The sequence below is a fragment of the Micromys minutus genome (assembly GCF_963924665.1).
Source record: "Micromys minutus genome assembly, chromosome: 1".
NCBI lineage: Eukaryota > Metazoa > Chordata > Mammalia > Rodentia > Muridae > Micromys > Micromys minutus.
In genome coordinates, this window is record NC_137969.1 from 84,525,434 (window position 1) to 84,550,617 (window position 25,184).

At 40.3% G+C, this 25,184-nt stretch overlaps 1 protein-coding gene across 1 annotated transcript in view; it reads left to right on the forward strand.

The window, feature by feature from the left end:
• The window catches only part of AXDND1 (axonemal dynein light chain domain containing 1), a gene marked incomplete at both ends in the record, with an annotated part of 86,433 nt that overhangs the window by 20,501 nt on the left and 40,748 nt on the right, over nt 1-25,184 (forward strand). The window contains 7 exons of the mRNA XM_080932571.1: nt 682-822; nt 1,474-1,578; nt 5,896-6,016; nt 12,261-12,362; nt 14,079-14,242; nt 15,886-15,961; nt 17,733-17,967. Coding sequence (XP_080788697.1) covers nt 682-822; nt 1,474-1,578; nt 5,896-6,016; nt 12,261-12,362; nt 14,079-14,242; nt 15,886-15,961; nt 17,733-17,967 — 944 coding nt within the window. The remainder of the gene's footprint in view (nt 1-681; nt 823-1,473; nt 1,579-5,895; nt 6,017-12,260; nt 12,363-14,078; nt 14,243-15,885; nt 15,962-17,732; nt 17,968-25,184) is intronic.

Sequence of the window (25,184 nt, forward strand, 5' to 3'; positions counted from 1 at the left end):
CAAGGAGGTCAGTGGTCAATTTTGCAAAATTAGTTCTCTCCTTCCACTGAAGCCGACTCACAAGGTTGGTGTGGCAAGAGCCCTTACCTGCTGATCCACATCTCAGACTCAACAAGTTTTTCCTCTAGAGCGAGTTCTCAGTGTAAATTTCCTCCTCCTGCTGAGTGACTGGTCTGAGAAACTAGAAGCAAGGCCATTAGAGCCTGGTTAGGGTTGGAAGAGTAGATAGAACACTGTGAGGAGCACCAGCTGAAGTAACAGCAGGACAAGCAGCTCTCGTGGGCACCAGTGAGACCGGTGAGACCAATGTACTACAGGACCAAGAGCAAAAGTAGCAGCCGCTTTGAATGAAAGCACCTTAACAGTCCTTATATAGTTGGTGTCTTTTTACGTTTAGTCAGTTTGAGGAAAATGTCATCTATGAATTCAACTATTTAAAATCTCACTGTACTCAAGGCACTCTGGCTACTAATATAAAGAGAGATGTGTGACGTGTTCCTCTCTCAAAAGAGTTTACAACTTAGAACTAAAACACGTCCTAATTTTTTTTTTCTGTCTCAGATATTATCTATATTCGTAATGGGCTTGTCTTTGGTTCTAACTCACTTGTTGGTTCCGAGTATGTGCTCGGGCGAGGAGCCTGGCCCTGGCCTCCCAGTCAGCCCCTTTTGTTTCCTCCAGAGAGAAGTACGTGCAAATGCTTGACCATATTGCCCGGCAGATGATTGAATTTTACAAAGACCTGGTGACTCAGCGGATGATGGACCAGCGCATCTTAGAAGAACTGTATAACTTCAAGAACGTGATTGAGGAACTGACCAGGTGAAAACTTTGAGGCTCTGCAACACAAAGCAGAAGCCAGAGCCTTGTCTTTACCTGTAGCCAATGTTAATCATGGAGAGGTAAAAGGCCAAGGCTCCTTTGTCTTCAGTGCTTAGCAAGGAAGCCAGGAGAACTGGGTGCAGTTGGTGGACAGAAGGGGTTACTCATCCTAAGTGAAAGCCAAAATGTTGCCTGTATTAGTTGGAGAAAAACTTGATCCACATTATAGATACATATCTTATATTTCCAGAGCACTTCCATGGTTGTAGATACTAGTGTTTAACTTCCAAAGGAAAGAAATATGATATAGCAATTAAGGTTACTTGGCTAACCTTGTGTCAAGATGACCAGGGGCAAGAATAAAGAGCCCAGGCTAGACAGGCCAGAGGAGGGGACGGCACCTGTCCCTGCTGTTCTAAAGGATGTGCCTGCCATGTTGTTCTGCCTTTTGCTGTTAGCCCAAGTCTGTCGCAAAACCTGACAAGATTCCACCCAGGCTGTGCACTGGAGGGTTATAGACAATGAAGGGAGAGACACACAGTAACTGAAATCATGTGTAAATCTGATTTGTAGGGGAGAAATTTTTTGGATGTTTTCAACTTCAAGTTTGAATTTTTTGTTGTTGTTCTTTTTTCTTTTTCTTTTTTTCAGGGAACTTTGTCTGGTTCGGGCCAATGACAGGAAATTAACAAAGGAAGCAGAGAAAGTCCAGAAGGACCTGGCAGAAGCTCTTTTGGAAGCAGAAAAGAATGCCAAGTGAGTTGGTAACCTTTACATTGCTCGAGAGAGGAGACACTTAACCGTTTACTCCCCAGCCTCAGCTCATGGCACAGTGTCATCTGCTTCTTAGACTGTTGTCGAGGTTAACAGTGACAGTGTGATAGAGCCCTTCTGCCCTAGGTCAGTGCCAGTTGGGAAAGCTGTATGGGGCATGCAGTGTTTGTACCTGCCCTTGACTAGTCTGGCATCCTAATGGCACAAGTCACAAAAGCAGATAGTTGTGACAGGAACCATATCTGTGGCTAGTCCTGCAGTACGATGGCAGCGTTAATGTGGCAGATCAATATTATGAAAGTATTGCTTGCATTCTAAAAGACTGGGACTTCTGCTGGACCCCACAGCCAGAGTCAGTACACACTTGAGGTCACTTAAGGCTGATATCACACTGTCTACTCAGCCTGCTAGTTTAACCTGCCTTTAAGGGAACATCTAACAATCAACCTCACTTGCCTTGGATTTCCTGTGTAGTGAACATCTACAACTTAAGCCAGTGTACAGCTGTAATCTTAAATTATATACTCTTCCATGCCCATGATCCAGAACAATGCATATGTGTTATGATATCATTTGCTGGAAACAGCAATACAGAGATTGAAAGCAATCTTCTAAGATGAATAGCCATCATAGATATTGGCTGATATACAACGATGTTTGTAGTACTGTTTGTTGTCTGGGTCACTTGGTGTTAGTTGGAGCCAGTGACTTAATCTTTTGTAAAACTCTGTTAAAAATTTCTGTACAGTATCCTGTTTCTTCTCCATGGGATGCTGTCTGTACTGTTCAGTAAGAATAAAGCAAATCTTTCTGTTAGGGACAGATGGACATACATACATGAAGACAGACAGACAGACAGACAGACAGACACACACACACACCAGACAGATGCACACAGACAGAACACACAGCTGCACAATCACACACAGAAACAGACAGAGACATAGGGACAGATTCACAAGATAGCCTTCAGACTTAGATCACAGACTTGTAATCCAGACTTAGACCACAGGCAGACAGGATAGAAGACACAGCTTGCATGAGGTAGAGAACTTAAGTCTGAACTTGTTCTTGGTTAACTGACTCCAAAGGGGAGGGGTTTTACTTCTTTTCTTAATATGACACCAATACAATACTGGCAACTCAGAGTTAATCACAAATGCATTTAATAAACACAATTAAAACTAATAAATTCACTAAATCTAAAGAAAACAGTGTGAAATGCTTTTTGTATTTTTGCAAAATTTTTCAATTATTTAAATTAAAAAATTGTGTGTGTGTGTGGTGTATGTGTATGTCTGTGATTACCTGTGTGTGCATGTGGTACATGTCTGTGTGTATGTCTGTGATACCTTTGTGTGCAGGTGGTACATGTGTGTGTGTATGTCTGTGATACCTTTGTGTGCAGGTGGTACATATGTGTGTGTATGTCTGTGATTACCTGTGTGTGCATGTGCTACATGTGTATGTGTATGTCTATGATTACCGTGTGTGCATGTGCTACATGTGTGTGTGTGTGTCTGTGATTACCATGTGTGCATGTGCTACATGTGTGTGTGTGTCTGTGATACCTTTGTGTGCAGGTGGTACATGTGTGTGTGTGTCTGTGATACCTTTGTGTGCAGGTGGTACATGTGTGTGTGTGTGTGTGTGTATGTCTGTGATTACCGTGTGTGCATGTGGTGCATGTACATGTGCATGTCTGTAATACCTGTGTGTGCATGTATGGAAGCCAGAGGTCAGTGCAGCTTCTTCCTCTAATTCTCTTCAACTTTAAAACCATTTTATTGTATCTTATTTATCTGTGTTGGTGTTATGTCTACAGGTATGTCTGTGTACAATGTGTGGGCAGGGCCAGTGGAGCCTAGAAGAGGGTATCAGATACCCTAGAACTGGAGTTACAGTAGTTATGAGCTACTATTTGAGTGGGGGAAACTAAACCAGCAAGTGCTCTTAATGGGTGAATCATCTCTTCAGGCTCTAGTCTTGCTCTTTTTTAGATTTTTCATTCTTTTTATAACCTTGTTACTTGTGGGGTGGAAAGGTAAGCATATCATGAAGGTGCAGTTCCAGGAATCTTTCTGTGTTTGATGACTATGGCTTTCCTCTCAATTATTTTGAGCGCACAGAAGATCTAAAGCAGTGGTTCCTGACTTAGCCAAGAATACACTTCTATGCTCTGCACTTTAACTCCTGTAGCAAACTTAACACCCATGAGAAAAATGTTATTTGTGTCTTAGTTAGTGTGCTCTTGCTGTGAAGAGACACCATGCCCACAGCAACCTTTATAAAGGACAACATTTAACTGGGCCTGGCTCACAGTGAAGAGACACCATGCCCACAGCAACCTTTATAAAGGACAACATTTAACTGGGCCTGGCTCACAGTGAAGAGACACCATGCCCACAGCAACCTTTATAAAGGACAACATTTAACTGGGCCTGGCTCACAGTTTAGCCTGTTATCATCATGGCAGGAAGCATGACGGCAAACAGCCAGTCCTGGTGCTGGAGAAGGAATTGATGGTTCTATATCCCAGAGCTGAAAGAGAGAGGGAGAAAGGGGGAGGGGCATGGGCGAGGGAGAGGGAGAGAGCCTAGCTTGAGCATCTGAGACCTTGAAGCTCCACCTCCAGTGACACATTTTCTCCCACAAGGCCACACCTACCCCCAAAAGGCTGCACCTCTTAATAGTGCCACTATTATGTCCAAGCATCCAAACATGAGGTTATGGGGGCCATTCAAATCACTTCAGTCACCTTGTAACTTCTGTGGTTCTTTCATCACACAGATTGATCAATTGATTTATTTTGTGTGTGTGTGTGTGTGTGTGTGTGTGTGTGTGTGTGTGTGTGTTTTCTGGGGGTTGAACTTGGATTGTCAGGTTTGGCAGCAGCCTTACCTTCTGAGCCATCCTGCCAGCCCCAACAACTTCTGTTTGGCTAAACTCAGAGTGCTTTTAACCCTGAGAGAGGCAATGTGTAAATTAGAAGAGAAAGAGAAAGGTATCTTCTGCCAGATAGGACAAATGACAACAAGAAAGGAGAGTGATGAAGCACCATGGCCAAAAGCAATGAGGGAGGAAAGGGTTTATTTGACCCACACATCCAAAATATAGCCTATTGAGGGAAGCCAAAGCAGGAACCCAAACATGGCAGGACCCTGGAGGCAGGAACTGATGCAGACGCCATGGAGGGTTTGCTGCTTACTAGTGTACTCCTCTTGGCTTATTCAGCCTGCTTTCTTACAACACCCAGAACCATCAGCCCAGGGATGGCTCCACCCATAATGCACTGGGCCTTCCCATATCAGTCCCTAATTAGGAAAATGTCCCTATAGGCCTGCCTACAGCCTTATCATATGGAGCATTTTTTCATTTATGGTTTCCTCCTCTCAGATAACTCTAGTTTGTGTCACGCTGACATAAAAATGAACCAGGACAAGATATTTAATTACACACAAACCTCTGAGTAGCTGAGAGGGATTGTTTTTTTTTAAATCTTGAGCTAATTATATGATTAAAAATTTTAGTCCCTTACAGTTAATTAGGCTTCAGATCTTTAATAAAGAATCCTAACAAATGAACAAAGATTAACAATAAAACCACTGAACTTGTATTATTTACATTCTAAATTTTTAAAAATTTTAAAAACTATGTGTGATGAGTGTGTATGTGTGTGTGTGATGAGTGTGTGTGATGAGTGTGTGTGTGTGTGTGTGTGTGTGTGTGTGTATGGTGAGTGTATGTGTGTATGTGTGTGCACACACAGGCACATGCGTGGAAGCGACAGGACAACTTACTGGGTTAGCTTCTGCCCTCCAACCTGGATGATCCAAGGTCTCTCTTGTTTCTCCACTGTGCTGATAACTGCATGGTGTCTAGTGAGCAGACTTGCACGTAGCTCGTCTCTGCCACCCATCTCTATTTCAGTGTGTTGAGGTTAGATGCATGATGCTGCTTTTGGCTTTTTAATGTTGTCCCTGGGGATATGAATTCTATAAATCACCAGGCTTGCAAGTCAAGGCTTTTACCCATCCAGTCACCTCTTGGACCTTATTTCGAAGTTTTCTTTGGATACAATGGTATTTAGAAGGTTACATTGGACTTATTATTTTTTTATCATGACTATCATATTTGTAAATAAAATGTGAACTTTTAAAATTGCACTTTAAAAAGTGTTACCAATATATACAGCATATATGCCACAGTTACCTCATGAAGAGGCTTGAAGGAAAAGGATGCTTATTTTCATAACAAAATATTTGCAAGGAACCTAAATAGATACTTATTTTCTTTCAGACTAGTAGAAGACTACCATGACTTATATACATTGCAGAGAGGGAGGATGGAGAGTGATATTAAACTCTTAATGACAGAAAGAGACATTTGGAGCTCAGCCACATATGAGCTAGCCCTGAAGGTTTGTTGATCTGGATTTGTAACTCAGACTGAAGTTTCATTTGATAATTTTGTTTCATTTTGTTTGAAACAGGGTTTCTCTCTGTGTCTGTCCTAGAACTCATTCATGTACTAGAGTGGCCTCAAAATCATAGAGATCTGCCTGCCTCTGCTTCTCCCTCCTGAGCTCTAGGAATAAAGGTATTCATTACCACTGCCCAGCCGATTTGACAGTTTTTCAAGAAAACATAAAAACGTACAAGAAGAAGGAGGTGCATATAGATTGATGAATGTAATAGGTTTTGTGGGCACTGAAGATGGAAATTTTCTTCCCTCTGTAACTAGCTATTGTACAATTTGGGCTGTTTTAATTTTTTGTTTTTTATTTAACTGGAACTTGTAAACTATGATTATAAATTATTTTTGTTTGTTTTGGGCATATATTAAAACCTATAAATGTAATGCATGACAAGTTATAGCTAAAATGTACACTAATTCCCTAGGAAAGGTAGTATAGCTAATGGATACCAATTCTAGTGTCTATCAAGGCGAACTCTTACTTTTCATGTAACCATATTAGGGCCCGTGGGTGTCATGTCATACTGGCTATAGCACCTTGGCCAGCAAACAGAATGAGGGAAGCCCAGAAACAACATCAATGCCTTGTGGTGGTTTGAGTCCCACAATATTGGGACTCAATATTGTGTGTGTGTTGGCTCTCTATTCTGACACTAAGGACCAGTCAATATTAACACTGAATTATAACCCATAGGAAATTCAATAGACAAACAAACACAAAAAGCTGGATCCAGCTGGATTGGTTCAGAATCCCACTGGTGGCAGGTCACTGGGCTCTCTGTGCAGACAGGCTGCATGATGGATCTAAACTGAAATGCTCTTAGTTCTGCACTGTGTGGACTTTGTCAGTTACTTGGGTGAAAATGCAGAAGAAATTCTTATCAAAATGTTCAGGTGTCCTAAACTGTGTGTGAGTGTGTGTGTGAGTGTGTGTGTGTAAGAGAGAGAGAGAGAGAGAGAGACAGAGACAGAGACAGAGACAGAGACAGAGACAAACAGACACAGAGAGACAGAGAGACAGACAGACAGAGAGGGAGGGAGGGAGGGAGAGAACACAAGCAAGCTTATGTACTAGGCAGAGGAATCAAGGGTTTACTTGGCTTTAAGCCTGAGAAAAGAAAAGATGAAAACTTAAAGTATAAAAACCATGGCATTATAAATGTGTTAGAGTAAGTCATTAGTATAAATGAATATTTTTATATCATTGAGGTGAGGAAGTTCTTTTGTAATCATAGCATGAAAGGAAACCTTGAAATTAAAATTTTCTATCATATAACAGCCACCAGAAACAAAAATATATAATAGACTAGAAAAGATGTTGACCCAAAAATTCTACCAGAGAACTCCTACAGCTGATAGACAAGTTCAGCAAAGTGGCTGGATACAAAATTAACTCAAACAAATCAGTAGCCTTCCTACACTCAAAGGACAAACATGTGGAGAAAGAAATTAGGGAAAAGATACCCTGCACAATAGTCACAAAAACTATGAAATACCTTGGAGTGACTCTAACTAAGCAAGTGAAGGACCTGTATGACAAGAACTTCAAACCTCTAAAGAAGGAAATCGAGGAAGATCTCAGAAAATGGAAAGATCTCCCATGCTCATGGATTGGAAGGATCAACATTTTAAAAATGGCCATCCTACCAAAGCAATCTACAGATTCAATGCAATCCCCATCAAAATTCCAACCCAGTTCTTCATTGAGTTGGAAAGATCAATGTGCAATTTCATATGGAATAACCAAAGACCTAGAATAGCGAAATCCATCCTCAACAACAAGAAAACATCTGCAGAATCACTATCCCTGACCTCAAGCTATATTACAAGGCAATTGTGCTGAAAATTGCATGGTACTGGTACAGAAATAGGCATGTGGATCAATGGAATAGAATAGAAGATCCAGAAATGAGCCCTCACGTATATGGTCACCTGATTTTTTGACAAAGGAGCCGTAAACATTCAATGGAAAAAGGACAGCCTATTCAACAAATGATGCTGGTCCAACTGGCACTCAGCATGCAAAAGAATGAAAATAGACCCTTTCTTATCTCCTTGTACAAAGCTCAAGTGTAAGTGGATCAAAGATCTCCACGTTAAACCAGATATACTGAAACTACTAGATGAGAAAGTAGGGAAAACCTTAGAACACATAGGCACAGGAGAAAATTTTCTGAACAAAACACCAATGACTCAAGCTCTAAGGTCAAAGATTAACAAATGGGACTTAATGAGATTGCAAAGTTTCTGTAAGGCTAAGGACACTGTCAAGAAAACAAAACAGCAGCCAACAGAATGGGAAAAGATCTTTACCAACTCCACATCAGATAGAGGCCTAATATCTAAGGTATACATAGAACTCAAAAAGCTAGACACCAGAGACTCCAACAGCCCTATTAAAAAATGGGGTACAGAGCTAAACAAAACGTTCTCAATTGAGGAATATCGAATGGCTGAGAAACATCTAAGGAAGTGCTCGACATCCTTAGCCATCAGGGAAATGCAAATCAAAACAACCCTGAGATTCCACCTCACACCAGTCAGATTGGCAAAGATCCAAAACTCAGATGACAGCAGATGCTGGCGAGGCTTCGGAGAAAGAGGAACACTGTTCTCAACTGTTGGTGGGGTTGTAAACTGATACAACCACTCTGGAAATCAGTCTGGCGATACCTCAGAAAATTGGACATAGTACTACCTGAAGACCCAGCTATTCCACTTCTGGGCATATACCCCAGAGACACTTTAATATACAACAAAGATACATGCACCACAATGTTCATAGCAGCTCTATTTATAATAGCCAGAAGCTGGAAAGAACTCAGATGTCCTTCAGAAGATGGATGGATACAAAAATTGTACATTTACACAGTGGAATACTACTCAGCCACCAGAAACAATGACTTGACCAAATTCTTAAGAAAATGGCTGCATCTAGAGAATATCATCCTGAGTGAGATAACCCAGTCACAAAAGAACAGACATAATATGCAGTCACTGATATTGGGATGCTAACCCCAGAGGCTCGCACTGCCCCAGAAACAACTCACAGACTGTGTGAAGTCCATGAAAAAAAAAAAAAGAAAAGAAAACAAAACAAAACAAAAAGTCATGCTCAATCCTTACACACCAAGAACACATTGACAAATTCCGGGTTACACCCTGTATTACAGGTACTTTTTGCTCATTGTAAAAAAAAAAAAAAAAAAAGAAAAAAAAAGCCAACAAAAAAAAAAAAAAGAGAAAAGAATCAAGTACTGACAAAAAATATATCTATATAGTTTTATGCAAAAATGCTTTTAAAAATCGGTACATGTATCTCTCTTTTTTTAAATAAAGTTGTAAGAAAAAAAAAAAAAAAACTTGGTGCCATGAAGCTGCTGATCCTCAAAGTTCACCAAATTCAAATCTTGCCAACATTAAGCACTAGTGTTGAGAAGAGCTACTTGAAAGGCCACAGGCCAAGGACAGGAAGCAGGCAGGTGAGGAAGGCAGCAGGAGGTCACTGTCATGACAACCATCATGAACCATATTCTCCACTTTCCTAAGATGCAAAAGTCACAGATGACTGTGCTTGACTCTCTTCCTGAAAAGAAAACCATTCCACAACACAAATGTGGGTTAGACTGGCAGTGTAGTTTTGTGAAGTGACATTAGCTGAGAAAGAAGACCGACAACAACAAAATAGATATTTTCTATAAGAGAGACACAAGGAGGACTGTTTAACCACAAACAAGTCTAACATACATCCTCATGTTCTCGTCAACGCTTTTCAGCCTTTGCATTTGATACTTACTTTTATTCTTTTTAACATAAATTTTTTTTTGTGCTTTACCACAATCTTTTTAAATAAAAAAATATAATGACAATTAGAAAGGAAATATGCAAATTTTGTTTTTCAGATGCTTCCAAAACTATATTAAAGTATGGGTTGAATAAAAAAAAAAGAAAAGATGTTGATATGTATATTTTATATAGCATGTATATATTTTAATCTCAAAATACTTACATCTGATTTTAAAATTGAGTGACTTGCAGGTTATTAGGTTTTAGGTATTTAGTAATGTATACATATATATGCAGTTAATAAAACTAAAACAATCTAATGGACACACTAAAATGAACAAATAAAGCAATATGAACATATCCTTCAGAGTAAAAAAATTCAGGTGACTAATAAATAAATAAAAATGTCCAAGAATCACTAATAACAAGCTATAAAATGAAGAGAAATTGGATCACACGACTTATCACATTCACAGCTACTGAACACAGAGTAAGCGTGGGTGCTTTCATATACCTCTGACGTCAGCACACAGTGGTACAGTCTTTTTGGAGATTTATTGGACAACAGTACGCACAGACTGTTAAGACGGTTTGATTCAGGATTTGACTTGCAGCTTAATGACACTGTGACATATGAACATCAGAACTGCTGCAGAGTGTGACAATATACAGGACAGTGTACCGGGCAGCTGCCGTGAGCAGCGAGGGGCAGCAGTGATGAGCCGTAAGATGCTGAGAGGAGAATTGGTATTTAAGTCTGTATCCCTTTAACCAAGCAATTCCACTGACAAGAATACATTCCTGGGAAATACTGGTGCAAGTGAATGAGAATATGTATATTAATTTTGACATTACTTATGGTTACAAAAATATTGAAATAATATAAATAGGCCACCAGCAAGGGAATAACTTATAGTTATCTGAGCAAAAGAAAAGTAAAGATAAATGAGATGGTATATGCTCTCAATCCCAGTGCTTGGGAGGTAGAGGGCCATCCTTAGTTACAAAGCAAGTTCAAGGCCAGCCTGGGCTACCTGAGACAGATGGTCCAGCAGGGGAAGGGACCTGTCAGTGAGCCAAAAGAGTTTGATACCCAAGTCCCTCATAGAGAGCCAACCCCTTCAGATTTTTCTATGATGGCACAAATAGATGCATAATCAATAAGTAAAAATTAAATAAAAGAACATCAACAAAAATTGTTATGGTTGTAGAAAGATGGCTGCAAGTAAAAAAGTAAGTTTTAGAATAAGATACTGCAGACATTCATTTATACATACCATTACAAGTATAAAATATATTTTTAATTAAGGCTATCTTATGTACATAAAATTATGTACATGTAATCAATATATCTATTGATAAAACACCAGACTAATCACACTGATTTTTTTTGTGTGAGCTGGAATTTAGCATTGACGAGAATTTTGAAATTTTACTTTAAACTTATATATTGTTTTTTTTTAACAATTACATTTTAGTTTTATTTTTTAAACTAAGGAAGGTAATTTTTCATTTTATAGTACACTTTGAGCACCTGCTATATAGCAGACATCTTCCATGTCCTGGGTGGTGAAGCAAAAATCAGACAAATTTGCTACTTTTGTTTATGTTTGTTTTTCTATTATTTACTATTTGTATATGTGTATATGAGCACAGGAAACAGCACACATCAGCACATGTATGGGGGTCAGAAGATAACTTGGGTGTGATCTCTCTCTACTGTGGGATCTTGGGATGAAACCCAAACTGTTTCTCTCCGAATCATCTCATTGGCCCCCAAAGTTATTGCTCTTAAAAACTTAAAAGAGTCAAGTATCTTGTCAGTCAAGAAGACTAGGCTTTGTTGGGCATGGGAGTGCACACCTTTAACCCCAGCACTGGGAAGGCAGAGGCAGGCAGATCCCAGTGAACTTGAGGCCAGGATAGTTTACATAGTGAGTTACAGGACAGGGCTTTCTAATATCCAACTCTCTCCTTGCTGTAGGAGCACTGTGGATACAGAGTGTACCAATATGCTGGCTTGCCCTGGGTTCTGGGTATTTGAAGTCAGGCCCTCTCATTTATCTACTGGGCTGTATTTTATTTCTCTTGTCAATTTTCAGGTATTCTATCATCTTTGTGACATTCGGAAGCTTTCCTCTCTATTATTATTAGTCTGAATTTGTTTTTTATCTGGATAACAGATTGTGGTCTTCCATCTTGCCCACGTGACTTGAACTAGGGTATACTTCTAGTTCAAAAGTTTTAGAAATGTATAAATTTATGATGCAAACTACTTAATTATTTAACTAAGAAATTTTGATTGAAGTAATACTAATAAAAATTGATATATAAAATGTTACAAGTAAGTTTTAGTATTTAAAAATGTTTTAGGTTCCTGATTATAGTACATTTTTTTATAGGTAATTGAAAGAAATAGAGTCATGATGGCTAAAAAACTCTACCTCAGTGAAAAAGGCTGGAATAAATATGCTAAGCACTTCATTACAATGCTGTCAACTAAGGTAAATCCCAGTTTAGCTAAGTCATGGGTAAAATGATGTCCTTGTTATGTATTAAAGCCATAGGCTTGGCTTTGCCAAATCTATAGATTCTTAAGTACAGTTCTATACTTAAGGCTTTATTGTGGGTAGAATGAGAAATATAAGGAAGGAATAAGTGATCTCAATTTCATTGCTTTCCGCTGTAATAAAAATACACCTAAGTCTAACAACACACTAGAGATATTAATTTATTAGTGTTTAAGCTGAAATAGAATTAAGAGGTGATGGTTGGGTTGTGATCATGTCTGTAACCTCAGAACTTAGGAGGCTGAAGCAGGAGGATCACAAACTTGGGGCTAGCCTGGGCTCAGAGAAAGAGAAGAGAAAGATGACAAGGAAGAGGAGAAGGGGGAAGAAGGAGACATTATTGATACATTCTTAAGTAATTTTATGAGAAAATTTATTGATCTCCAAATGAATTTGCAAATTGCTTTTTCTAGCTCTATGAAGAATTGAGTTGGAATTTTTATGGGGATTGCATTGAATCTTTAGATTGCCTTAGGCAAGATGGCCATTTTTACTATGTTGATCCTTCCAATTCATGAGCGTGGGAGATCTTTCGATCTTCTGAGATCTTCAATTTTCTTCTTCAGAGACTTGAAGTTCTTGTCATATAGATCCTTTACTTGCTTGGTTAGGGTCACACCAGGTATTTCATACTGTTTGTGACTATTTTGAAGGGTGTCATTTCTCTGATTTTTTTTCTCAGCGTGTTAATTTTATATCCAGCCACTTTGCTGAAGTTGTTTATCAGCTGTAAGAATTTTCTGGTGGAATTTTTGGGGTCACTTAAGTATACTATAATATCATCTGCAAATAGTGATATTTTGACTTCTTCCTTTCCGATTTGTAACCCTTTGACTTCCTTTTTCTGTCTAATTGTTCTGGCCAGGACTTCCAGTACTATGTTGAATAGGTAGGGGGAGAGCAGGCAGCCCTGTCTAGTTCCTGATTTTAGTGGGATTACTTCGAGTTTCTCACCATTGAGTTTGATGTTGGTTACTGGTTTTCTGTATATTGCTTTTACTATGTTTAGGTATGGGCCTTTAATTCCTGATCTTTCCAAGATTTTTAACATGAAGGGGTTTTGAATTTTATCCAATATTTATTTTTAAATCTATGTACATGCATGTGCCTGTGTTTGTGTATCATGTGTGTGCAGGTGCCCTCAGGCCACTGGAGAGCATCAGATGTCCTGGAACTGCAGTAACAGGCAATTGTGGATCACCCCGTGTGGGTGCTGGGAGCAGAACTCTAGATCAGCCCTCTGAAGATTAGGAAGCACTCTACTACTGAGTTGCTTCTCCAGCTTCTGTCACCTATTAAAATAATCCTCTATCTAGTAGGCTCTTTATTTTATGGATAATAAATATAAACTTTAGATTAAATAATGTCACTGTTTAGAATTCACTTTTGGTTTTGCCTGGCTTCCCAGTTTATGTCCTTGCCCACACAAAAATCCTGTGGGGAACTAGGTTCATGTTGAAAGGAAAAATTCTTGTTCTTAATAACATGTAGCACAGAAAACCATTATCATAGAGGTGGTATTTTAAAAAAGACATTTTCTCAACTTTTGACTCACTTCCTGTGAATCCTTTTAGTAATTCACTATTAATAAAGGCCTGACACCTGTCAATTGTTACATGAATAGTGAAGCTCTTGCACTGTGCATTTTAGGACACTGGAGACCTTGCAATGGTGGAGTCGCTGACAGAAAAATGGAAAAAGTTATTGAACAAATTTAAGCAGGATGTGGAGCTCACAGAAGAATCTACAAAGGGAAAATCAGAAATAGTGAAGGCTGGGATCCTCACATGGCAGGAATTCTTCAACAGTAACATGTGGGTCTGCAGAGCTGCTTTTCTGATTCCATTACATTGTGTTCGGCAACTCAGCCAGCCCCATCACTAGTTACTAACACTGAGTTTGGGTAGGGTAAGAACATTCATTACTGGCTCAGAGTGATGCTTTTCATATGGACCTTGAACACAGGTACTTCCCAGTGTTAAACATCTATGGGTCCTCCTCATCTCCCTGCCCAAGATACTGCTGCTTCCATTTAACTCTACTGCCTGCCTCCCTCCCTCCCTTTTCCCCTCCCTTCCTGTGGGTCTCCCTGCCCGCTCTCATGTTCCTCATGTTCCATTGGCCTATACAGTCCATGAGGGACAATGGAAACTGGGGTTGAGAAGCCCTATGTTTAGGTCCTGTGAATAAACTACACTGGGACCATTATCAGGAGGCAGGTCAACTTTACTTGGGGTAATCCAAGGCTTATAAAGTTTTAGGGGACTGAGGCAGGGGCTTAGTGTACCTGGAGTGCCTCATTAGCATGGGGAAGCATTTTAGGAATCTCAGGTGCTGGCTGAACAGGTTTTGTCAGGAGAAAGGAAATTGGTCCTATAAATTAATTGATTCCTAAGGTAGAGGCAAGTATGGGAGCTTAGAATACCCCAGACAAAGTCAGAGAAGGAGAAAACCTGCTAAAGAAGGGAGTCTCCCAAATTGCACAGAGCCCAGAGGCTATTGGTCAAATGGATTTCAATCTTAATTAGCATTTTCCCACACTTCTTCCTTCTTTTCTTCTCTCACCTCCTTTTTTCCTTCTTCCTCCTCTGCTGCTGCTTCTTCCTTCTTCCTCTTCTTCCTCTATTTCCTCCTCCTTTCTTCTTCCTCTTCTTTCTTCCTCCTCCTCCTCCTTTCTGCCCTTCCCCATATCTAGAGCTGCTCTACAATCTCTATGCCCAGCTCCAAAGACTCCTCTCTCCATTGTCTTTCTTCTGTTAGCAACTGTTGCAATTTTCAGATTGCTTACTCGTTTTTCTTTCAAGCTATAATAAAATGATGTTCAAGCTTCAAAAAAGCCACTATTTTGTTGTTTAAAAAGCTTAAACAAATAGCCAGGCCGTGGTGGTACTTGCCTTTCTTTAATTCCAGAAGCAGGGGCCTACGGATCTCTGAGTTTGAGGCCGGCCTGGTCTACAGAGGAAGTTCCAGGGCAGCCAGGTTTACACAAAGAAACCCTGTCTTGAAAAACAAAACAAAATATTAAAGAAATAATAAACATAACTATAAAGGAATAAAAAAATAAAATAGGGGGAAAACAGAAGAAAACAAGCCAAATTTTTCTTGTACAGGTATCCTCATGTAGTGCGGTCTCAACCCTCCGCTGAGCTTCCTGACTGCATGTGCCAGTGCACTCAGCAGGAATTCTTAAGAACACCTCAGTCTTGGTTTCTCAGAATGGGAGCTCACTCTTTAAAGAGATACTCTGAGGGCTTCAAGTCCCCTAACTTGGTTAGTTAGAATCAGAAATTTGTTATTTCTAATTGTGAACTTGAAGAGCCCACAAGGAGAGAGGCTGGGCCCGGAGGCCGTGCTGAAAGACTGCTGAGTTAGGTCATGCTGCTGTTCAGGTGCAGACTTGGGGTTTTCTCTGCCTGTACCTTGTTCTGAGACCTTTCTTACTCCTTTATTCTTCCAGCGGAATAGATATTGTAAGCCCTACTAAGAGAAACCCGTTCAGTGTAATCTTTAGCGACTTCAAGGAGTTTCAAAAGGTAAGACTTTCTCAAAGCAGCCTGGTCGTCCATTGTCAGCAGAGAGCATCAAGGACAGCAGAGCCACAGCAAAGCCATAGGCCAGCCTTGAAAATGCTGTGTCAAGGCTGATGGATGACAGAGAGTAAAGAAACAGACTGTAAATTATAGTTAAACATTTCTCAGTTCTGTTTCAGATTTGTGGCTGTGTGAAGAGTGTGCCTTTGACTCTTAGTCGATTTCTATTATAAGTGTCATTTCTGTTTCCCTTGAATATAGTTTTTGTGTAAAGGACAAATCGGACTTTTATAATTAATCAATTTTTATAAAGCATGGGAAAATACACATAACTTAAAACTTTGCATTTTAACCACTAAATGTATAGGTCAGAGGCATGGCTCATAATCACGGTTACATGTGCCGGCTTTCAAGCTCAAGTGTTACTCCTTAAACAGTAACTCCTGGTGTTTGCTTTCCCTCAGCCCCTGGCGAGCATAATTCTACTCTCTGTGAATTTGATGATTCTAGTATTTGTCCATTTATGAATGGCTTATTTCCCTCAGCATATTGTTTTATTATTATTCCCTCAGCATATGAACCTTTTAAGGTTCATTCATGTTTCAGGGTTGACTCCCCTTTTTAAGGCCAAGCTGTATTTTATTGTGTATGTGCTGTAGATATTACAGTTTCACACATTATTAGGATGATTTTTTGAAGCTTCAAGTTTTGAAAATAAATTGTATTAATTAAGTTATCATTATAATGGTCAGGGATATGTTATAGTGTCACTGAGCTTGACATATGCAAGGCCCTTGTTCAAGCCTCAGTAACACACACACACACATAGACACACACACACACAGAGACACATAGACACACACATAGTCACATACACAGACATACACAGAGACACATAGACACACACATAGTCACATACACAGACATACACAGAGACACATAGACACACACAGTCACACACACAGATACAACAGAGACACACACACAGAGACACTACTGTTACGCTATAGTAGTAGGACAAAGGAAAATGTATAATGACATTGAATTCATTTAAGAAGGAATATCAACTTCATGATCTAATGAAATCTCATTCAGAGCTGAAGAATTGATTTGTGTGTGTGTGTGTGTATGTGTGTGTGTGTGTGTATGTGTGCTTTTGAGATTAGGTCTTGAGTAGCCCTTTCTAATCTTGAATTCACCATGTGGTCAAGAACACACAGGAGTTCATTCCAACACTCTTGCCTTTCTGGTGCTGGGATTACAGATTCGTACCATTCCTCTTCTTGGAAGAATGACTTGGTTGAAACCATCTTAGGACTGAGGATGTCTGTCTTTCTATATACAGGACATTTTAGGGATTTATTTGGCAGTTTTGACATGTATAGATAAAATGAAAAATGCTTTATTAGGAAAATAATAATTCTTATTTAGCTTATTAAATACTTTGTCAGGCTAAACATACAATCCATATATCATCTTACTCTTTCTGACAGATCACAATGGAGGTTTTATGATTTCCATCTCACACATTCCAAAACTGAAGCTTAGGTAGTTGAGTGCATTACCATCAATGGCAATTGCCAGGGTGAGAGTTTGAGTGTCTCTGACCCTAAATTCTTGTAAGTGCACAGACAATGACGACAACCCATGAGCCTCCAGAAGGCCAGAGAGTTGTGAGGGATGGTTGCTTGAGGTAGACTGGTTGACGATGACAACAACGATTATGATGATGATAATGATACTAATAATAAATTGTCTCTGCTTCACTTTCTAGCTGCTAGATGAGGAGAAGGAAAAGTTTACAGGGGATTTTCTGCTGTCCAGATATGACTCTCTCAAAGTAATTAAACGCCTACAGGAAAACTGGACAGACATTGGGTTTGGGATACTTAGTCGCCATAAGAGTATGGATGGGCTGCTGCCGTCAGAGCATGAACACATGGAGGAAATGGTAAAAAACTTGAACAAACTCTACAGAGAATACGAAATAAGAATAAATGGTGACCATGGTAAGCAAACCAAAAAAAAAAAAAAAAAAAAAAAAAGAAATTTCTTGGCAATGTAAAGAATCTTAATAGTAATCACAATGTTGAACAATACCATTCAAAGAGTTCATTAGAAATTAAAGTCTAAGATTTAAGTATGAACTGTCACAGTTTTATCAAGCAAAATAAAGCACTGAGTATTATTTTTCTGAAATATAGTTTAGTATATAACATTCAAAATACACAGGCTTGTGCACCTATTACCCAGATGAGTTTACAAAATTTATTACACTTCACTAAGAGTCCTGTGTCCTGCATCTCTCATTTTCTACTCTTTCCCCCTCATTCCTACCCTATTTCTAGAGCCACTTCCTGTCCCATACAATTCCATTTGGGCTTTTCATAGGAATGAGAAATGTGCCCTGTACCCTTTCATCCGTCTTTACATAGCATCGTGATGTTTTTAAGGGTCATCTGTATTTACAGCATGTACCAAACTTTTATCCTGCCCTTCCCTTATTTTGAGGCAAGGACCAGTGCTGCCATCAGCGATGCAGCAGTTTCTATCAAGGCCTATTCCTTTGTGTGAGATGCCTAACTGATTAGTACTCATCTTTAAAATATGGCCACTGTGGAGTCTTTGTGATCTCTCGGACAGTTAGCTTTCAGATTTGCTAATTACTGCTCGTTATACAGTTTCCTTCCTTTAACTAGGGCTTATTAGATGACATGCTCTCAAGAAATGTTTAACTTTTAGCCCTTAAATAACCCAACAGCAGGAGATGAAAGGGACCCTAAAAGTAGGATATATCCACATTCATCAGATTAGGTATTAATGGAAATGGTGATATATCTTTCCCACTGAGAAAGCAGAGAGGCTGGGTAGCTACCTCACTGTGGGAAGCTCTTGCTGCATTGCATGAGCATCTGAGTTCACATCTCTAGCACCCATGCTACAAAGCTGGGTATGGTGATGTGTGCTTTTAAGCCTAATGCTGGGGTCCTCCAGGATCCCAGGGCTTGCTGGCTAGTCTGTCTAACCAATGGTGGGTGAGCTCCAGATTAAGTAAGAAACCATGTCTAAAATATGTAAGTGGGGAGCAATTGAGGAATGTGCCTAGTGTCAATCTCTGGCCTTTATGTATACACATGAACACAGGCAGACACTACACCATACATGCACACATCATTCTTGCACACACATGTGTATCTGTAGATGGAGAATGAGTAAAGCCTACTGTCATATGGCTTACTAAAGACTTATAATAGGTTTTTCTGGACCTACCAATGGTTCAATGATACAGAGACTTATTAATGACAAAATCTGGCCAGTACAATTTCAGCTCTCTGCCAGTATAGCAATCAAAAATTAAATATACAGATACAGTCTTCACACTGTACAAAAAGGTTACCCCAACACAGACTTCTACCAAATATTTACTATTAATCTTCTATGAAATTATTTCAGGATATAAAAGGGGACAAACCCATTCTGTGAGGCCACTTTTACTGATGTGCAAAGCAGGAAGCAAACAAGGCTATATACATCCATATTTTTAATAAACATAGTTGTAAAAATCCTCACTGGAGTGCTGTCAATACAAACAGCACATTAAAAATATTTGTATTATTTTTAATATCCTGACCACAGTTTTCCCTCCCTCCTCTCATCTCAGCTCCTCCCAACCACTTCTCCTACCCATCTACTCCTTCTGTTTTAAGTGAGTACTCAGTAGGAGGAAAGGGTCCCAAAGCTTCCCAAACAGAGTCAAGACAGCACCTGTTCCCACTGTTAGGAGTCCACAAGAAGACCAAACTACACAACTGTAACGTATGTGTAGATGGCCTATGTCAGTCCCACGGGGCTCCCTGGTGGAATGTTCAGTTTCTTTAGCTCCTGTGAACCCAAGTTTGTTGATTCCATGTTTTTTTTTTGTTTTGTGTGTGTGTGTGTGTGTGTGTGTGTGTGTGTGTGTGTGTGTGTGTGTGTGGTGCTTTTGATCTTTCTGGTTCCTACAATCCTTCCTCCCTCTTCAGCAGGATTCTCCAAGCTCCACCTAATGTTTGGCTGTGGGTCTGCATCTGTTCCCATCAGTTGCTAGCTGAAGCCTCTTGGATGACAACTGTGCCAGGCACCTGTGGTGGTTTGACTATGCTTGGCCCAGGGAGTGGCACTATTAGGAAGTGTAGTCTTTTTGGAGGAGGTGTGCCATATTGAAGGAAGTGTGTCACTGTGGAGTTGGCCAATGGAACTCTTGTCCTCACCATGTAAGTGCCAGACTTCTAGCAGTCTTCAGATGAAGATGTAAAACTCTGAACTCCTCCTGCACCATGCCTACCTGGACACTACCATGCTCCCACCTTGATATGATGGACTGAACCTCTGAACCTGTAAACCAGCCCCAAGTAAATGTCCTTATGAGAGTTGCCTTGGTCTGGTGTCTGTTCATAGCAGTAAAACCCTAACTAAGACAGCAGCAATCTATGAGTAGAGCAAAATATCATTAGGAATCATTTCATTGACATTTTTTCCAGTTGTGTTTGGCTCTGTACTAAGTCTCTGGGCTATCAGCCTCTAGTTTCTGGCCCTTCAGGCTGTGTCAGGGATGGGCTCCCTCTCAGAGCAGGGGTCTTGAGGTGGACCAGTCATTGCTTGGCCACTCCCCTAATTTCTGTGTCACCTTTACCCCAACACACCTTGTAGGCAGGATAAATAGTAGGTTGAAGGCTGTGTGGTTTGGTTAGTGCCACTGGAAGTCTTGCCTGGTTACAGGATGGCTGTTTCCACCTCTGTATCCCCCACTGATAGGAGTCTTAGCTAGCACTGCCATCATGGATTCCTAGGAGTTTCCACTGCCCTAGGTTTCTAGCTCTTCTGAGATCCCCCTATTCCAGTTGTCTCTCCCACGACTCTCCCCCTCTGTCTTCCCCACACCTGGTCTCTCATGTTCCCACTCCTTCACTATCCACCTGGGATTTCTATTCTATTTCCCCTTCACAATTAGAGTCATGCATCCCTTCCTTGTTCTCTCCTTGTTACATAGCTTCTCTGGGTCTGTGGATTGTCGCATGGTTATCCTTTAATTTACAGCTGCTTACTTAACTCCTTATAAGTAAGCACAACCACGTTTTTTCTTCTGGGTCTGGGTTGCCTCACTCAGGATGATCCTTTCTAGTTCCACCCATTTGCCGGCAAATTTCAAGACATCATTGTTTTTAAGAGCTGAGTGATGCTCTGTTGTGTAAACGAACCACATTTTCTTTATTCATTCTCCAGTTGGGGATATCTAGGTTGTTTTCAGTTTCTGGATATTACAAATAAAGCTGCTCAGAACATAGTTGAGCAGGTGTCCTTGTGGTGTGGTGGAGCATCCTCTGCATAGATGCCCAGAAGTGGTAAAGCTGGGACTTGAGGTAGATTAATCCAGTATTTCTGAGAAATTTCCATAGTGATTTCTAAAGTGGCCATTTAAGTTTGCATTTCTACCAGCAGTGGAAGACTGTTCCCCTTGCTCCACATCTTCACCAGCATGAGCTGCCACTTGTATTTTTGATCTTAGCCATTCTGACAGGTGTAAGATGGAATTTCAGAGTCCTTTGATTTGCATTTTCATGATGGCTAAGGATGTTGAATATTTTCTTTAAGTGTTTCTCAGCTGTTAGAAATTTCTCAGTCAAGAAATTTCTGCTTAGATCTGCACTCTATTTTTAATTGTATTATTTGGTTTGTTGATGTCTAGTTTCTTGAATATATGTATGTATATATATACATACATATAATCAATTCTATGCCAGATGTGGAGTTGGTGAACATTTTTTTCCATCCTGTAGGTTGCCATTTTGTCCTTTGCCTTACAGAAGCTTTTTGGTTTCATGAGGTCCCATTTATTAATTGTTGATCTTAGAACCTACATGACTGGTGGTCTGTTCAGGAAGTTGTGTGCCAATGCATTCACGGTTATTCTCCACTTTCATAATTACTGATACCTGTAGTCCCTTAGGAAGGGGAGATAGAAATATTGTTTGAGCCCAGAGGTTCTGTGGGACTGAAGAGCTAAAGTTGGAAATGTGAAAGGTCGAGTTCGGTTGAAGCCCTGAGGACAGGTAACTGTCAATCGGCAGGTGCTTCCTGAACTCCCGATTGCAAATCCACTTTGCCTGGATCACCACAATGGGGCAGATGTACAAGGCTCTAGGCAAGCCCCAAACCCCACCTCCACAGGAGAGAGTGACACACACACACACACACACACACACACACACACACACACACACACACACACACACACACACACGGCATTAGAAAAACGATAGCCAATCTTAGAGGCAAACATATGGGAATCTGGTGGTTGGATCCCGGGCTGTTTAAAAGAGAAAAGAACAGAGGAGAGAGGCACGCGAAAATAGCAACACGTGTTGAAACCTTCTCCTTGGTCCTGGCTCCTTTGTGATCCTGACTCCTTTATCCTCCGTGAGCGCTTTATCCCAGAGCCTTATCTCAGGCTCTGCACTTTTCTAACAGGCAGGCAGGGGTTTATGGCCCTGGCCAGCAGGGCTATAATCTAAGCACCGGACTGAGTCTTGGCCTGCCAGAGTTCACAGGCCTGGCACCCCCCCACCCCCGCTGGAATTTGTTCCCACGCCTCCCAGCCTGAACTCCTGTGGGCCAGGCAGAGTGAGGAGCTACCTTCCCCCAGAGGAGCAGAGCGAGCCCCACCCCCCCACCCCCCAGGCCGTTAAGTACAAAAAGGTTCAGGAGTAGCCTGGCCTACAAACCAGAATGACTCAACATGATCAAGTACAATTCATCCTGGGCAAAGATGGCTCAACATGCACAAATAAACATACCACATCAACAGAATGGAGGGAAAATCCTGTAATCATCTCAGTATATGTAGAAAAGGCACTTGATATTTTCTCATAAAAACAGAAGGTGTATACTTAAATAATAGAGGCTATATAATAAAGCCAACCATTGTTGTTTTTAACAAAGTCTCAAATGTTCAATTTTACCAATAAAAACTTAGGAGCCAGATGCCTGCTAGCTCAGAGAGGCAGAGAAAGAACCCAGCTGACCTTTCTCCTCAGCCAATGTCCCCAAAGCAAGTTGTTCTCCATACCATCTCAAAAATTCCAAACTGAATATCCCTCCCATCTACTTCCTGTGTGTCTCTCTGTCTTCCTGACTTTCACTTACCCTCTATGATTTTTCTATGTTCACTCCCTGTCAACTGGTTGCTTACTCCACCTCTCAACCTATGGTTAACTTCATTTAATCTGCTAACAATTTCAAACAGAAAACTCTTGGATTAAAGTGTGTGCTAGGGCTTAGCCATACAACAACTAGAAACAGGTTTTTTCAGTAAACAATACAATATCAGGGTTCAGTGTGATCAAATATCCTGCAACAAACCATTAATATCATGTTGAGTGAAAGAATACCTGAGGTTTTTCTAAGACCTATAACAAACAGTGATGCTTATTTCCACCCAAAATAATGCTGGAAAGCCTAGTTAGAGAATCAAGTAAGAGAAGGAAATAAATGCATTTAGATTAGAAAAGGAGGAACTCAATTGTCACTGGTTGCAGGTGACATGAGCTGTCTTAGTTAGGATTTACTGCTGAGAACAGGTACCATGACCAAGACAACTCTTATAAAAGACAGCATTTAATGGAGGCTGGCTTACAGTTTCAGTAGTTCAGTCCATTATCATCAAGACAGGAACATAGCAGTGTCTAGGTCAGCATGGTGCTGGAGAAGCTGAGAGTGCTACATCTTGTTCTGAAGGCAAACAGAAGACTGAATCCCACATGACTAGGAGGAGGGTTTCAAAGCCCACCCCCATAGTGACACACTTCTTCCAACAAGACCGAATCAATTCCAACAAGGCAAGGCTTCCTAAGAGTGCCACTTCCTGGGCCACGCCTATTCAAACTGCCACACGAGCTTATACAGAGAACACCCCAAGGACTCTACCACAAAACTAATAGAGCTAATAAATTCAGCAGCCTCAGGACAAAGGCTGCATAAAAATCAGCAACATTATACAGCTCAATGCTGAATCAAAACAGTAATTACACTTCTAGGTGCTATAGCAAGTAAAAAAACAAATTACTAGAAATGAAAGGCCAAAATTAAAAACCACAGAATTTTGATGAAGGAAATTAAAGAGAACATAAAGAAATGGAAATACATCTCATGTTTATGGATGAGAAGAATCAATATTTTTAAAAAAATATGTTACTCAAAGTGATTCACAGGCTCAATGTGTGGGACTATAAATAACATTAAAGAACTATAAAGAAACAACCTTAAAATGTATATGAAACAACAAATGTATATGGAACAGCAACAACAAAATAAAGCCCTAAATAAACAAGGTAGCCCTGAGTAAAACCTTCAAAGCAGGAGTCACTATACTACCTGACTTCAAAATACACTACAAAATTATAGTCATTTAAATCGGGATGCATAAACACACTCTGAGACTGCAGCCCAGGAATCAGGGTGGTAAAGACAGAAGCAGATCTCCAGGACGTTTTTTCTCTTGACGATGAGACTCTTTCTCCATTAGATAATTTATTTCCCCCTCTCCCTAGTTCCCGGCTTCCACAACTCCACTCTGTTGCCAAGAATCTGACTGACTTTGATACCTCAAGGCTGTGGTTCTCAACCTTCTGAAAGCTGCTGGCCTGTGTAATCCAGTTGCTTATGTTGTGGTGACCCCAACCATAAGGTTATTTCAATGTTACTTTGTAATTGTAATTTTGCTAGTTATAAGTTGTAATGTAAATATGTGTTTTCAGATGGTCTTAGGCGATCCCTGTGATAGGGTCATTGAGCCCCCAGAGTTCATGACTCACAGGTTGAGAACCACTACCTTCAGTATAGGGGAAGATAGCTAGCTCAGTGTGTGTGTGTGTGTGTGTGTGTGTGTATGTGTGTGTGTGTGTGTGTGTGTGTGCGCGCGTGCTTGTGTGCATTTCATTTAGTGCGTGGTCCTTAAAGTTCATTCATACTGCAGAATGCACTGGGACTTTCTTTCTAAGACGGAATAACAGGGTATGGATTCATTTCTCTCTACTCACTCAGAGGAAGACATCAAGGTCACCCGGCTGTTGTGAACAAACAATACTACCATGTGTTGTGTTTATAAAAAGATAAAGAAAAGATATGTCCTGGGTTTTGGCACCAATGTTAGCAAAAAGATAAAGAGAGTGGGGGGTATGTTCTATGGAGG